Below are 12865 nucleotides of genomic sequence, written 5' to 3'. Positions count from 1 at the left end.
ACTTTTACCCTGCAATGATCTTTAGCTTGCTTTTATTTTCTCCATGATGTAAGGCAGGCCTATGTGTTGAGATTTCTGATGTACAGCATACTATACTCCTAAATATTAATATTAGGAGATAATTTATTTTCATTTTGCTTTAGATAAATTTCTGGCATTTTGTAATTTATATAACTCCAGTTTCCTTTAATAATTACAAAGGTATTTTCTGCATTTATATTTGGTGCAATCCACTAATTTGCCTTCTTGACCACCGTCAATACATTACATGGTTTATTTTCATTATATTCATACTCTGTCTCTGACAATGAAGTTTTTTTCTTAGTAAATGTTCTTGTGAACCAGGGCTTATGCATAGGTGAAAACTTTTAGCCTGTGTTGAGATACCTTCCTTTTTTCCTTTGGGTCTTCAAAGGAAGCAATATTTTCCAAAAGTGGATAAAATTGTTCTTAATCACCAGTATCTCTGTGTATTAGGGAAATACTGGAAGCAGTTTCACTCCTCAGCATCTGAATTATTTTATGTATAACAGGTTTTCTTTAGCATTCTTCTCTGGTCAGGTTTCTAGAGATTTATGTTCACTTGGATTTTGGTCTAAGACTTTTAAACCTTTCCCTCTTCTTACAGTGAGGACTCAGAAGAAAAAGATGTGAAGACTAAGAAGGATGATTCTCATTCAGCAGGTAGTAACAATTTTTAATGTAGTAGCTGTAATTCTATTTATCTATTTATTTATTGGACATTTTAATAAGCGGTTTCATAGTAATGCCAGGCTCTGTGGTAAATACCACATTACAAACAGTAAGTGTCTCCATCTGCAAAGAGCTCACGATGATTCTTAGTCCAGCTGGCTTATTACCGTTTCCTATGAAAGCTTTTTTTTTTTTTTTTTTTTTAGCATACTTATGTCCATCCCATCCCAGGACTTCTGATTCAGTAGGTCTAGGTGGGATGTTGGGGCTTTGTTTTTTTAAAGTATTTACAGATTATTCTCATGCATAATTGAAATTGTGCATAATGGAAATTGAAAACCACTTACATGAACAAATAAAAGATATCAAACTATATAGAATATATATAATACTAAGTGAAATCAAGGTATAAAATACAGGAAATGATGATGGGTTGAAAAGCAAACAAAGATTCGTTTTAGTCTGACTTCTTAGCTGGGAAGAGGTCCTTTTGAAACAGTAGCCACAGAGAAAGCTTTTTTGTAAGAGTTTTAACTTAAAAGAATCAATTGAAGAGACTCTGACTAGATTAAATGTTAAATCCTGATTATTTGTTGTTGGTATTTATTTTTTAAAGTTTAATTCGTTCAAGAATTGAGAGTTCCACCTTGCTCCCAAACATTTTAGTTTTGGTCTGCGTTCCCATGCTATTTAGGTAATGTGTAAAGCGTAGACAAAGTTCCACTGAATTCGCCCTGCTGAGCTATTTTTTTCTAATCATTTAATTAATTTGTTTATCTTGGGCTGTGCTGGCTCTTCGCTGCTGCGCTTTTCTCTCGTTGCTGCGAGCGGACGCTACTCTTCGTCGCAGTGCTCGGGCTTCCATTGCGGCGGGCGGGCTCTAGGGCACACGGGCCTCCGCAGTACGGCTCCCGGGCTCTGGAGCTCAGGCTCAAGAGTTGTGGTGCAGGGGCTCAGCTGCTCTTCAGCACGTGGGATCTTCCCGGATCAGGGATCAAACCCGTGTCCCCTCTACTGGCAGATGGATTCTTATCCACTGAGTCACCAGGAGAGCACTCCACTGAGCTGTTTTGCTTTCACTTGTTCAAGTCTGCTAAATGATTGTCTGAAAAGAAATTGTATTAACTTTTTGCACTATCTAGTAATGCTGTGATAATGTAAACATACACTTCTGTTCATTTACCTTGTAAACCCTAATTTGAATCTCTTGTGTTTGTAAACATTTGAGCACTTCAAGATGAATAACTCTGTATTAATGTTAAGCATACCTCCTACCAAGTGGGTTTAGTTTTGAGTCTGCCAGAATCAGCTGTCTTCTTGCGTCTATTGTCTTCAGGTGAAGTTTTTGGTAGTGAAAGTGATGGCTTGAACACTGACCATAACAAGGTTTATTAACAGCTAAACCTTGACAGAATAAGGGAGCCTCAGAGTCCAGGAGCAGGGCTGTAGGTGAAACTGATACAAATATAACTTGGCCTAGAGACCGTAGGCTGGCATCCTGCCCTTTCAGTCAGATTTACGCACGGCCACAACCATGTGCTGCGGAGTTTCTAATTAATAAACTGTAGTATATGGGGGTAATTTTTTATTATAAAATTGTGTTAAGATCTGACTGATGTAAATGTGTGTTTTGAAGATTTCCCTCCGTCTCCTAAATTGAAATGGCCACACCTCATTCGTTGAAAAGGGTAGTAGTTTGACATTATTTTGAGTTCTGTATGTTTTGTATTGTAGAATGAAAATATTGGAAAACTGTCTTCCCCTGTTCTACTATTTAAAATATTTTTCTAACTTTAGTTTCTAAAAACTGTGTAGATAGGTTTGAATGTAGTTGAGGATTTTAGGGTACAACAATAATGTAAGCTTAAGGCATGTTATAGGAAGCGTGTGTTCATACCTAAATTCAGCTTTGTTATTTCCTAAAACTACATGCCTAGGTTATTTTATATGTAATAGTGGGTGAAAGTGAAAGTCACTCAGTTGTATCTGTTTGCAACTCTTTGTCTGACTCAGTCCATGGAATTCTCCAGTCAAGAATACTGGATGTGGGTAGCCTATCCCTTCTCCAGCGGATCTTCTCAACTCAGGAATCGAACTGGGGTCTCCTGCATTTCAGACAGATTCTTTACCAACTGAGCTATCAGGGAAGCCCATAATAATGGGTACATAGCCTTATTCAAGTTCATTCTTTGAATTTTATCTCTCTTTTTGCATATTTTGTAGACATTTTTAGGAATAGAATTTTCCCTTTCTGAATGAAATATAGCTCCAGTTTATATCTTACATTGCCTTTTCCAGTCATCTGTCAAACCCATAACTCTTTGATCATTGCATTATAACTTTGATATTGCAGAGGACAGTGAAGATGAAAAAGAAGATCATAAAAACGTGCGCCAGCAACGGCAGGCAGCCTCTAAAGCAGCCTCTAAACAGAGGGAGATGCTCATGGAAGATGTGGGCAGTGAGGAGGAGCAAGAAGAGGAGGACGAGGCGCCGTTCCAGGAGAGTGCGTAACGTGCCTTGTATCTTGGTCGTGGCTGTGGTTTGTGACCTCAGTTTTACTTCAGCAGTTTTTTGGATGCTCAGTGTTAAAATCAGCCCCTTAAATTAGATACTCAGTGTCATTAGAGATGATTGTTTGATATCTATTTATATTTTAAGACTCAGAGATTCTCATGATTATTATTTGATTAAGTACATCAAATAGTACTCAAGTACTGATTAAATACTCAAATAGTGATTAAGTATATCATTCATTCTCATATACTGAATGAACCATTGTTAGAATAGCAGTTACCTGGTGGGTACTGTGATTAAAGATCTGTATTTTGTCCTAGTGGAGAAAGGTGTAGACGTCTCCTTGCAAAAAAGGTGTTAACGGAATTTAGATGTTTCACGGGTTACTCAGATTAACTAATCATATGTGTATTTGCTTTGTAGGTAGGTTTCTTACTTTGTTTATAGTTGAGCCAAACACACCAAATCAGTTCACTTGCATTTTCCTGGTCTTATCAGGACTATATGGGAAACGTAGAACTACCAAGATTATTTGATGACTTCAGTTTTTATCCACATTAAGCCTAATCTCTTCCTGTTTTCTGCCTACTCTTCAAACAAGTCAGTCATGTAACCCTCATGTGCATGTTAAACCGTTTTACAGGTGGGGCCAATGACAGCTCCAACCGAATTGGTAGTACAGCTGCAAATAGAACCCAAGAGTGTCTGACTTCCAAATCCCATCCTCCATTCTTAGCACTCTCTCCCTTTGTTCACTTGGAAGGATGTATACATTAAGTTGGACGTTGAAATTCTTCTTTCCTCTCAGAAGATTCCGGCAGTGATGAGGATTTCCTAGTAGAAGACGATGATGATAGTGACTATGGCAGTTCAAAAAAGAAAAACAAAAAGATGGTTAAGAAGTCGAAGCCTGAGAGAAAAGAAAAGAAAATGCCGAAGCCCAGGCTAAAGGCCACAGGTGAGCTCTGCAGAAGTCAGGTTAAATCACCAATGAACGTTCTCTACAGAAATGCTTCAGTAGGGCTTGATAGTGACCACATAACAAAAATAAAAGGACCTTGTCTTCTGTGCCTGGAAGTGTCACTCACCTATTATTAAGGGCTCCAGCCCCTCTAGGAGTCTGGCAGCTTGCCCTGCTCTTCAGCCAGTGCTGCACCGAAGGCTGGATTTGGGAATAACCCATTCACACTGCACCAGCTTAGCTATTACTGCCTTTTTTTCCCACTGATATCACAATCCCAGCAGCTACTAAAGACTGAAAATTGTGAAAATACATACCTACAGTAATACATTTAAGTGTTCTGATTTGTACAGAGAATGAAATCACTCTTGACAGCATAGGTTCATTTCCTTTGGGCCCTTGTGGTTTCTGTCAGATGTTCTTCTGGGTGAAGCTAGTTTATCATTAAATCAGAAAGCTGGATTTGCTTTTTTTTTGTTCTGGCAAATAGAAGTTTTATTCATCATGTCTTACTGTTTGGTAATGATGGAAGTATTAAAAGTTGCTTGATGGGGACTTCCCTGACCCTCCAGTGGTTAAGACTGAGCTTCCAGGGCAGTGCGCACGAGTTCGATCCCTGGTGAGGGAATGAAGAGTCCACATGCAGCATGGCCAAAAAATTTAAAAACAACAGGTATTGGACGGCTTTCTATTCCAGTTAAGTTGCATCCCCCCTTGTTCACTCAAGTTTTAAACATAAGCGACTGACAGTTTTGCAAGCCACTAAGGATGTTACGTAGTTTCTATAGCATCTTGTTTCTCTATTACAAACATGACTGTTAACATAGTAGTGTTGGCTAAAAGTGTTTGAAAACCAGTACCCACCTTCCTTTGCAGTAAGTCGGGGTGTCATCTTTATGATTTTTTTGCCTTACAGATTGTTCTGTAGCTGATTTTTGTTAAAAACGTTAGACGTTTCTTCCCTTCCCCAAGTTGGTATTTTTCTTCTTTCAGTGACGCCAAGTCCTGTGAAAGGCAAGGGGAAAGTGGGTCGCCCCACAGCTTCAAAGGCATCAAAGGAAAAGACTCCTTCTCCCAAAGAAGAAGATGAGGAACCAGAAAGCCCTCTGGAAAAGAAAGCATCTTCAAGCCCTCCACCTGAGAAGTCTGGGGATGAAGGTTCTGAAGATGAAGCCCAGTCTGGGGAAGATTAAAAGTGATGATGGTCTGGGGAGAGATTTTATTTAAAAAACAAAAAAAAAAAAAGAGAAAAAAAGAAAAAAAAAGAGGGAAAAAAAAAGAAAAGCTACTTAAGATAGAATATGGTTTTGGCTATGGCTTGACTCATGGGCTTTCAATGCTTTTTTTCCCTTTTGTTGAAAATAACATTTTCTTCTTTTCTTCTTCTTTTTCTTCTTTTTTTTTTTTAAAGAAAAGCATTGTATGTTTAATTTACCTTTTTTGTCTATTGGTCTCTTCGTCATGATCCCCTCTTCCCCCTCCTCCCCCTTTCCCAATGAAAGCCATGTTAAATTAATCACTGGATTGACTGCTTCATCTTTTTTATTTTTAATGGAGGGTATGCCACAGTTGTAAAGCAATAAGATTTGAGGTAAACACTATGAAAATTTTGCTTTTTGCTAAATGGTAGCAAGTTGAACAGGAATCGAAAAATGTAGAAGGTTTTAGTTAAAAGTTATTGCTTCTTTCTCTACCTGAATTAAAAAAAAAAAATCAGTTGTCATCTAATACAAGTTTATATTCTATATACAAAAATATGGATGTCTAAAAAATCAAGATGTTGAACTCCCACCGATGGGGCAGGTAGGAGATAAAGATGAGTTCTGAACTGCTACAAAAGGCATTCATGTTTTTTACTGTGGGGCAGGGCAGGGAACTGAGGTTACCTGACCCTGTTTGGGGATATAGGTTTGCTTGTTTTTAGTTTCATCACCTGTTATCTCTAGGAGACTCGGAGCCAGTGATCCTTTTATTCAGCTACAGTCTTTAAAGAACTTAGAAGCAAGGGCCGCCAAAACTTACATCTTTCTTGATTTCCTATCTCATTCTCTAATGGTTCATGTTTTTAAATATATATATGTATCTATTCTGTTTCTTGGATAAAAAATTTTACCAAGGATCAAAAGAAGAAACCCTAGAATTAAAATGGGGCTATCTATATATCACAGTGGATTTCTTCTCAAACTGACAATGTTTAGGTTTTAAGCAAAATAAAGTGCCAGTTAATGTGAAACTCAATCACAAAGACTTGAGATTTTTGCTTTATGGAAACAGAGAATTGAAATTCTTTTATGCTATAAATGTGCACTCAGAGTCCATGAACCATGCTCTGCTTTTGCTGAGGGATGGAGTGTTCTCCTGTCAGGCCTGTCCTTCCCGCCTCTTGGTAGAAACGTGGTGTGGAGCGTCTCGGCCTCCTGCTGGTGCACAAGGCGCTCCTGCACAGCCCACTCGCAGCGCCCGCCAGCCCTGCTCCAGTTCATGGTTTCTCCTGGTTCCGTTCTTCACTTCATATCCTGTACTTGATGGGAGTATGTGACGTGCTGCCCTGACACTGTTCAATTAGCGTCTGTCTTTATACCGGTGCCCTTGCTGACCGCATGTCGCTTACAGCAGCAGTTTACGGGGCTCTGCAGAGCTGGAGAAACCATGCATCCGGGAGGCCTGTGTGCAGGGGGTAACAGACCAGTTACACGCCTTATGAAGGTAGTCAGGAGACAGATCTGTGGGTTTGCTTCTCCACATTCTGATACTCTGAGCTAATGGGAGCAAGGTTCAGGGTGTCTTAGTGTGCTGATGGGCTGCCCAGGTGGCTAAGTGGGTAAAGAAACTGCCTACAATGCAGGAGACGCTGGAGATACGGGTTCAGTTCCTGGGTTGGGAAGATCCCCGGAGAAGGGCGAGGCAACCCACTCCAGTATTTCTTGCCTGGAGAATCCCATGGACAGAGGAGCCTGGCCGGCTACAGTCCATAGGGTCACAAAGAGTCAGACGTGACTGAAGCAACTTAGCACAGGACACAGTGTGCTAATAAATTGAAAAATCAGTGAAATTTAACATTTCCTTTTTATCTGTATTTGCTTCCTCAGCGTTTACTAATGCAGTTTTCTTTCTATCTGCTGTTACAGGATATTTTTCTCTCAAACAACCTGGCTTTCCTACAGATGTTCATAGAAAAAAAGGTTATTTAAGGAATATTTTTAAGACACTGTAAGGAATATCCTTACTCTGATTTTTTTCTTTTTTTTAAAGAAAGCACCAGTGGCAGAGAGTCGTTTCACTGTTGCACTGTGGGGGTTAAAGAATGAATTTGGAGATTTTAGTACTCGGCCAAATATGTGAAACTTGAACATAAGTAGCAATTGGACTATTCTCTTTCATGATGGTTGACTTCACAGTTGTGAACTTTGTAAAGAGGTGTTAAAGATAATTCCATTTGCTTTATTGGTTTGTTCAGGTATTTTAACAAGAAGGTTTGTGTTCACATGTTTTAAAAAACCTATCAGTGTTTCCACCATGCACTTCTGTTTTTAGGGGTTTATAACTTTAAGTCTTAACATTCCTAGTAACGTGTGCTTTCCTCGCGAAGACTAGGGGGAAGGGTCTTTTAAAACTTTAGCCTTAGTATTTTATGTAATAGTCTCTTTAATATATTAATCTGCACTAACGTTTCTGTGATATATGCACATCCTTTAGAGTAATCACATCCTCTAGGTTATTTGTGTGCATTTGGTTGGGCTTTTTGTTTGGGATCCCTTTTTTAAAGGTTAATTCATGAGATTAAAAAATGTATATTTCTGATAGACTGGACAAAAGGATCTGTGTCCCCAAGAGAAACAGGCTCTGAATGACCTTTGTTTTCTCCAGTTTTTGCTGATAATTTAAAACACGCTGGTCTTCCCCTCAAATCACGCACGCAAATAGGACAGCTGTGGTGTCTCAGCTGGGAACAGGTGCTCAGCAGCCAGGCTGACAGTGGTGTCGGTCGGGCTGCTGGGACTGCCCATTGGCACCGCCCCCGACTACACGCCCCCTTTCTCTAGAGCGCCTACGAGGACTTGGCGGCAGTGCTCGCTGTCTTGTTTTGCAGCTGCTCAGGAAGTGGGACGTTGACTTTGAAAGTGCTTGTTTGTGTTATCTCAGTTCTCTGTTAGCTCTGTTAGGTTTACCTCTGGAGCGTGGATTTCGGCAGCTACGCTGACTGACACTACATTCTAGTTCTTCAGATTCTTTTCTCAGACTTCCCTCCCCAACACACACAAACGTATCTGTTGTAGCCTGCTGCTGCTCTTCGCCTTTCCCACCTCAGACTGGAATCAGTGGAGTGGGCTCGAAGGATATGTGTTAGTTTTCATAAGGGTAGCTTTGTCCTGCGTTGTAAAACATTTCTGCCTCTCATATCTCTGCTCCCTAATGAGTCCAGGTAGGGAAATTAATGGATGTTTTCCTCCTTTAGGGAAGTAGTGAGTGGAAATCTTTGCATCTGGAATAGTAGTTGATTTTCCATTATGGAGCTTTTGGTAACCTTTTTTGTTTTTTCTCATAATAACTGGTTTGCTCCAGGCTCAGCCCTCTCAGTTCAGTACTTATTCTTGGTACTGGTTCAAACAGCATTTTCTTACAGGTAACTAGTCAAGAGTGGAATTCGAGGTTAACAGTCCAGTGAAGTGTTTGACATTCTTACGTATATGATCAGCTAAACTGAAGTTCACACTTTTGGGGGGTTTGTTTGCTGTAAACATTGAAGTGAGTGGGTTTTAGAGTCCTTACTGGGGGAAGGGAATAGTGCCTGTTTTTCCTTTTCCTTTTCTGTAGGAGATGCTTTGAGGGTGTCAGAAAGGCGGGAGCAGAAATTAATCCCAGGAGCTACAGGGAAAGCTTTATAAAAGGTCATGTGACCATCGTGGCTTTTATGGAGAAAGGGAGTTTTGATTTGAACACTTCTTTCTGTGCCTGCATCACCAGTAGCTGTGCCTAGAAGAAGCTGTCACCTTAGCAGTTTGGAAAGGCAGAAGCCTGGCCTCCGGTTTTTATGACATTCAGATAGAACAAGCAATACTCATTTTCTGCCAAGGGATAGCTCTTGAGGTTAGAGAGTTGTCCTTTTCTCTGTGCATGGAGTTGGGTTTATTTGAAAAGGGAGTTAGTTTATTTGAATATTGGGACGTCAAACTACTTAAAGCCAAATTTCAATCTGCAACCCATTTTCCCTTTTTCTTGAGATAAGCTTGATACAAAATGAGTTTTCTTGACTCCCAAATCCCTAAGTTACACTTTTTTCTCAAAGCCTAATTCAAAATTCACAGTGGTGCTTTCTGTGTCTTAACCACTATTGGAGAAAAAAACCCTGTAAACCTGCCTGTTGCCATGCCGTGGAGCGACTGGACTGGTGACATCTGTAGGGCGCGCTCTGTGTGGCTGGTGGGACGCCACCATTGTGCATACACTTTGTACATCTGGGTGAAGGGAGGGTTTTCTAGATTATGGGGGAGGGCAAAATTGGGATTTTTTTTGTTGTTCCTTTTTTGATGGGATGTAGGGGTATAGTACTCAGTTTATGCCCTAAATAACTTGTATAAAAATCCCTGAAGTATTGTGTGGGTGTGTGTGTGAGTGTGTGTTTGTTATATGTCTGGCAATTAAAACTTTGTCTTCTGGAAATTAGCGAATTCTCTTTTTTTCTCCAGAAGTGTTTGTTACAAGATTTGTAAATAAGAGCTCTACTTAGTTTGTTTACCAAGAACATGTTGCAGCAAACCTTTTACACCTAATTCCCACGAGGTTGAAGTAACGACTTTTAAGATTTGCCAGGGTAAGCAGCAGCCAGGTTCTCAGTCATTGTTGGCCTTGATTCATCTTTCAGACTTCATTTTCCCAGCTCTAAAATTCCCAGTATTCCTTAATTGTAGTCCTTTTATGTTCTAGAAGCAGGAAGGGGGAAAGAGAAGACCCTGCTTAAATGTATTTAATTGTCCATGGGCCGAGGCCCGGGCATCCCTCAAGACTGTAATGTTGCTGGGTATATGTGATCAGACACCAGAGGGCTGGGCATTCTTGCAGCACCTTAACAGTGCTGATACCTGCAGCATGGTACTAAGGAAGTTAAAAGTTTGAATGTAACCACTTTATTTAAAAGTTTTTTTCTTTTAATTTAAATGAAATGGGGGTTGAAGTGAACATGATTTTGTTGACCATGTCCGTGAATTCTAGATGCAACATGCATTGGTAGACTTGTGCGATGGTCTTTTGTGATACTTAATTTTTACATATCCCAGTCTCTGTATGTATCTGCATAAACAAAGATAAAACAAACTCCTGCTTTCTTTTATTGAAGGGTTTCCAGGACTGCGTGTCTGTTCCTGAGCTCTGTTTTAAGTATGTGTATCCTTTGCTTGTATTTTGTATTAAAAAATAAGAAAAAAGAACACTTTATTGTTGAGCATGTTGGCATTGTCCCTTTTATTTTTTTCTCTTTTTGGGACATATGAAGCAAGTTATTCTTTTTCTGTATCTTTTTTTCTTTTGTAAACTTTTTTTGTTTTGTTTAAAAATGGCTTTATAAAAGGGCTTTTGTAACCCAGATGCGTGCTCTGTGTACTTCTTGTGATACTCAAGCGAATACACTGATTTACTATACAACTGGGCACCTTGGCCTGGCACCTCCCAGTCTAACTTGACTTTAGGGGGAAACTGCTAGATGAATGAATTCTTTAGAAATTAGCGGTGACCGTCACTGTTGTTGGTAACAGGAAAGGTATGTTTTGTCTAAACTAGGACTGGAGTTAGGAATCAAGAAACAGACTCATTAACCTTTGATTAATCAAGGGAGCACGAAGCTGGATGCAAGGGGAGTCCTAGTTAGTGCTTTCCTCACGTTCATGACCAGGTTATGAAGTCTCACGAGGGCAAAATCCTTTCAACAATCATGTAATGAAGAATAATGTTTATATGTGTAAAATAGACATTTGCATTCAATTTCAAATACTGTAAAAATTACACTCTTGCAGTTTACAGTTAAATATTACCTCTTTGATGGAGAATATGGTACAAGATATTGTAGGTATTAGGGATTTTATAGGGATTTTATCCTTTTCAACCTTTCCCCTGATTTACATTCTGGCCTTGTCATCCAAACGTAATTCACATACAAACCCACCTTGGCTTTGAAATTCAGTGCTTTTTGCATGCTGTTACCCTTTAGTGACTGGCTAACTTGGCATTTATTTTTTATAGAGTTGTTTGTTTCAAGCCAAAGTTTACTTCATAAGAATGTTGACTAGCCACTTTTCCTTCTGTCGCTGTTTTATGATTAACATCAGATTTCTGCTTGAGCACAGTGCTGAAGAAATAGTCTGGTTTACAGGACTTCAAAGGCCATCAGGCCAGCAAACACCAGAGGCGTAGTTTATGTTTGGTGAGACACATTTGGAACTCCCTCCCTCCCTCGACTCCTATCTGTGAGCATTACTCTACAGTAATTTAACATTGCAGCTCATTTAAAAAACTGAGCATTTTTAAAAATTTATTTTTGATAGAAGGATAATCACTTAACAGTACCATATTGGTTTCTGCTTATGAAGCATTTCTATTTAACATAGTACCTCTTTCAGTTTTCCCAACAACTGAGATTGCTCAGATGTTCCTCCAATTTTGTAGAAAATAAATTGGCTCAGGTAGAATGTGATTTAATGTGGCTAGTATGTGACAAGGCTTTGGATCAGGTCATTCTTTAAACTGTCACAGCTGTTGGTTCTAAAACCAGCTCCTTCGTACTGATGATAAACTTTTTAACATATTCCTCAGCATCAGTGGAGAAGGTGATGGCACCCCACTCCAAAACTCTTGCCTGGAGAATCCCATGGACGGAGGAGTCTGGTAGACTGCAGTCCATGGGGTCCCTAAGAGTCGGACACGACTGCACGACTTCACTTTGACTTTTCACTTCCATGCATTGGAGAAGGAAATGGCAACCCACTCCGGTGTTCTTGCCTGGAGAATCCCAGGGACGGGGGAGCCTGGTGGGCTGCCGTCTATGGGGTCACACAGAGTCGGAGACGACTGAAGCGACTTAGCAGCAGCAGCATCACTAAGTAAAGGTGATAACTTGAACAGTGTTACATCAGAGATTTAACGGGAAATGTTCTTTTCAATGAAATATGAAAATTTCTCATTAAATGCTTAAATTTACTTGAAAATCCCTGTGGCCCCTAGATAGGAAGCTTCAGCTTCCGTGAAAAGCTTTCCTTCTTTGATTATGTTTTAAGGTAGTGACTGCTGCTGCTAAGTCGCTTCAGTCGTGTCCAACTACATAGAGAAAAATGTTATCGTGACTGGCACTCTCACCCTTTGCCAGTAGAGGGCAGTGTCCTCCATATGCTTAGCCCATTCCTTGACCGTCTCTTTCCATACTACCGGGGCTCAACATCCACAGTATGAGACACTGCCATCTGCTTGTGTGAGCGATGTTCTGTGATCAGTGTGCCTGCTTAAGATCCTAGTGTATGCAGCAGTAATATTTTATGATTTTCAGTGCAAAATAGGATCTCTTGATTCACGCACACCTGTCAGCTTATATTCCCTTAACAATTCCCAAAACCTTTGTACATAACGGTCCCAAGATGAAAGTGTATGTTGAGATTTCAAAAAAGTAGCTGTGAACTCGTGGTCCCATTTTGAAACAAATATTGTCTTTTA

The 12865-nt window shown here is 39.9% G+C and overlaps 1 protein-coding gene across 2 annotated transcripts in view; it reads left to right on the top strand.

Moving 5' to 3' along the window:
* The window catches only part of NUCKS1 (nuclear casein kinase and cyclin dependent kinase substrate 1), a 32019-nt gene extending 21268 nt beyond the window's left edge, over nucleotides 1–10751 (top strand). The window contains exons 4-7 of one of the 2 annotated variants that reach the window (XM_027564288.1): nucleotides 629–684; nucleotides 3047–3199; nucleotides 4019–4168; nucleotides 5165–10751. In XM_027564288.1, the coding sequence (XP_027420089.1) occupies nucleotides 629–684; nucleotides 3047–3199; nucleotides 4019–4168; nucleotides 5165–5364 (559 nt within the window). In that variant the 3' untranslated portion in view covers nucleotides 5365–10751. The remainder of the gene's footprint in view (nucleotides 1–628; nucleotides 685–3046; nucleotides 3200–4018; nucleotides 4169–5164) is intronic. The other variant, XM_027564289.1, reaches the window with a different exon arrangement.
* Nucleotides 10752–12865: the final 2114 nt, after the last annotated feature.

Source organism: Bos indicus x Bos taurus, chromosome 16 (genome assembly GCF_003369695.1).
Source record: "Bos indicus x Bos taurus breed Angus x Brahman F1 hybrid chromosome 16, Bos_hybrid_MaternalHap_v2.0, whole genome shotgun sequence".
Taxonomy (NCBI): domain Eukaryota; kingdom Metazoa; phylum Chordata; class Mammalia; order Artiodactyla; family Bovidae; genus Bos; species Bos indicus x Bos taurus.
The sequence above is the reverse complement of the archived record's forward strand: the minus strand, read 5'-3'. Positions and strand labels throughout refer to the sequence as shown.